The sequence below is a fragment of the Orycteropus afer genome, unplaced genomic scaffold (genome assembly GCF_000298275.1).
Source record: "Orycteropus afer afer isolate SDZICR_OR568_19922 unplaced genomic scaffold, OryAfe1.0 scaffold01124, whole genome shotgun sequence".
Taxonomy (NCBI): Eukaryota; Metazoa; Chordata; class Mammalia; order Tubulidentata; family Orycteropodidae; genus Orycteropus; species Orycteropus afer.
Genome location: NW_006922711.1, coordinates 115,836 through 117,128, shown reverse-complemented (window position 1 = coordinate 117,128; position 1,293 = coordinate 115,836). Strand labels below are relative to the sequence as shown.

Genomic DNA, 1,293 nt, shown 5'->3' with positions numbered 1-1,293 from the left:
TTATATGTAGTATTTCATTTAATTCTCAGAAAAACTCTTATATGTTGTGAATTATCCCTGTTTTAAAGATGAGGAAACCAAAGTACAGAGAAGAAAACAAATTTGCCCAAACCAGCTAGTAAGTGGCAGAGTCATTAGGTCTGTATACCACAGTGTCCCCAAGTAATGGCTAATTGGGAATCAATGGCTATACTGTCAGACAAAAGGAAGTCAAGGAGGTTGGAGTCTGCATAATCTAACATTTCAACATTAGCCCCATGAGGAACTGGACCTCCCCTAGGCACTACGCTACCAGAGCTCCTACACAATTTTGGTCTCCTGGGTACTGTACCTGACTCAGGACAACTTCCCACCAGGCCCTAGGTCTCTGAGTCTAGAGGGCCTGACTGCTTTCTTACCTGCACACTTCTCATCAAATCTGGCTTGCTGTTGCTCCTGTAGCTGCCTCTCCAGGCTGTACCTAAACTGGTCTTGCTGCATTCTCAGGATTGTAGCCCTGTCCGTATCCTCCCGAGAGAAGCACTGGAGGCTGGCTGGGCCGCAATGGGGATCACTGTCACCAAGGCAGGCTGGAAACTCCTTCTGAAGTCTGTTTGGATCCCAAAGGTCAAATTCACGTCTGTTCTTGGGCTGCTGCTTCTGCTCCCGAAACTCCTGGATTTTCTTGGCGAACTGACGTGTCCTTTCTCCTTGTTGCTTCTCTAACATTTGGGCTACTAGATCATACTCTACCTGGTCAGTACCTGGAGGTGGTGGGCAGGGACATGGAGAAGGCACCACAGGAGGAACAGAGCCCACCCAGTATGACCTCTGCTCTTAAGGCCCATCTGATTTACCTTACCACCTCTGGCCCTCAGGCCCCACTCAGGCCCTTACTTTACCCCATACTACCACCTGGCCCCTGGCTGTGGGCTTTTACCATAAGCTGCATCCCTGCTCCGCTCTGTCGCCTTCCGAAGCTTTTGCTCTGCAACCTGGCTGTTTAGTGCTTCAACATCCACCTGATTCCAAAGAAATAAGCTAAGTAAGGGTAGGGGCTCATCAGGAGGCCTTTGATTCATTAACAAAACTGCTTACAATTTAACTATTCCTATAGAACTCAGTACATACTGGATAAAATTCCAATACCTGAGCATGGCTTTCTAAGTCCCCCAATGACCTAGGCTGTGCCTCCTCTAGCCTCATCTCTTAGTATCCTCTACACATCTTAGGCTGTTTCAAACCTACAGGCCTTTAACAAGCTGCTCTCTCCACTTGGAACACTCTTTCCTCCCTTCTTTACCCCAACTCCTA

The 1,293-nt window shown here is 48.0% G+C and overlaps 1 protein-coding gene across 1 annotated transcript in view; it reads right to left on the bottom strand.

Annotated features, from left to right (window-relative positions):
* Nucleotides 1–1,293, bottom strand: part of RIBC1 (RIB43A domain with coiled-coils 1) — a 12,510-nt gene that overhangs the window by 6,687 nt on the left and 4,530 nt on the right. Inside the window, exons 2-3 of the mRNA XM_007958757.1 lie at nt 920–1,001; nt 399–743 (exon numbers count right to left, since the gene is read on the bottom strand). Of these exons, the coding sequence (XP_007956948.1) occupies nt 399–743; nt 920–1,001 (427 nt within the window). The remainder of the gene's footprint in view (nt 1–398; nt 744–919; nt 1,002–1,293) is intronic.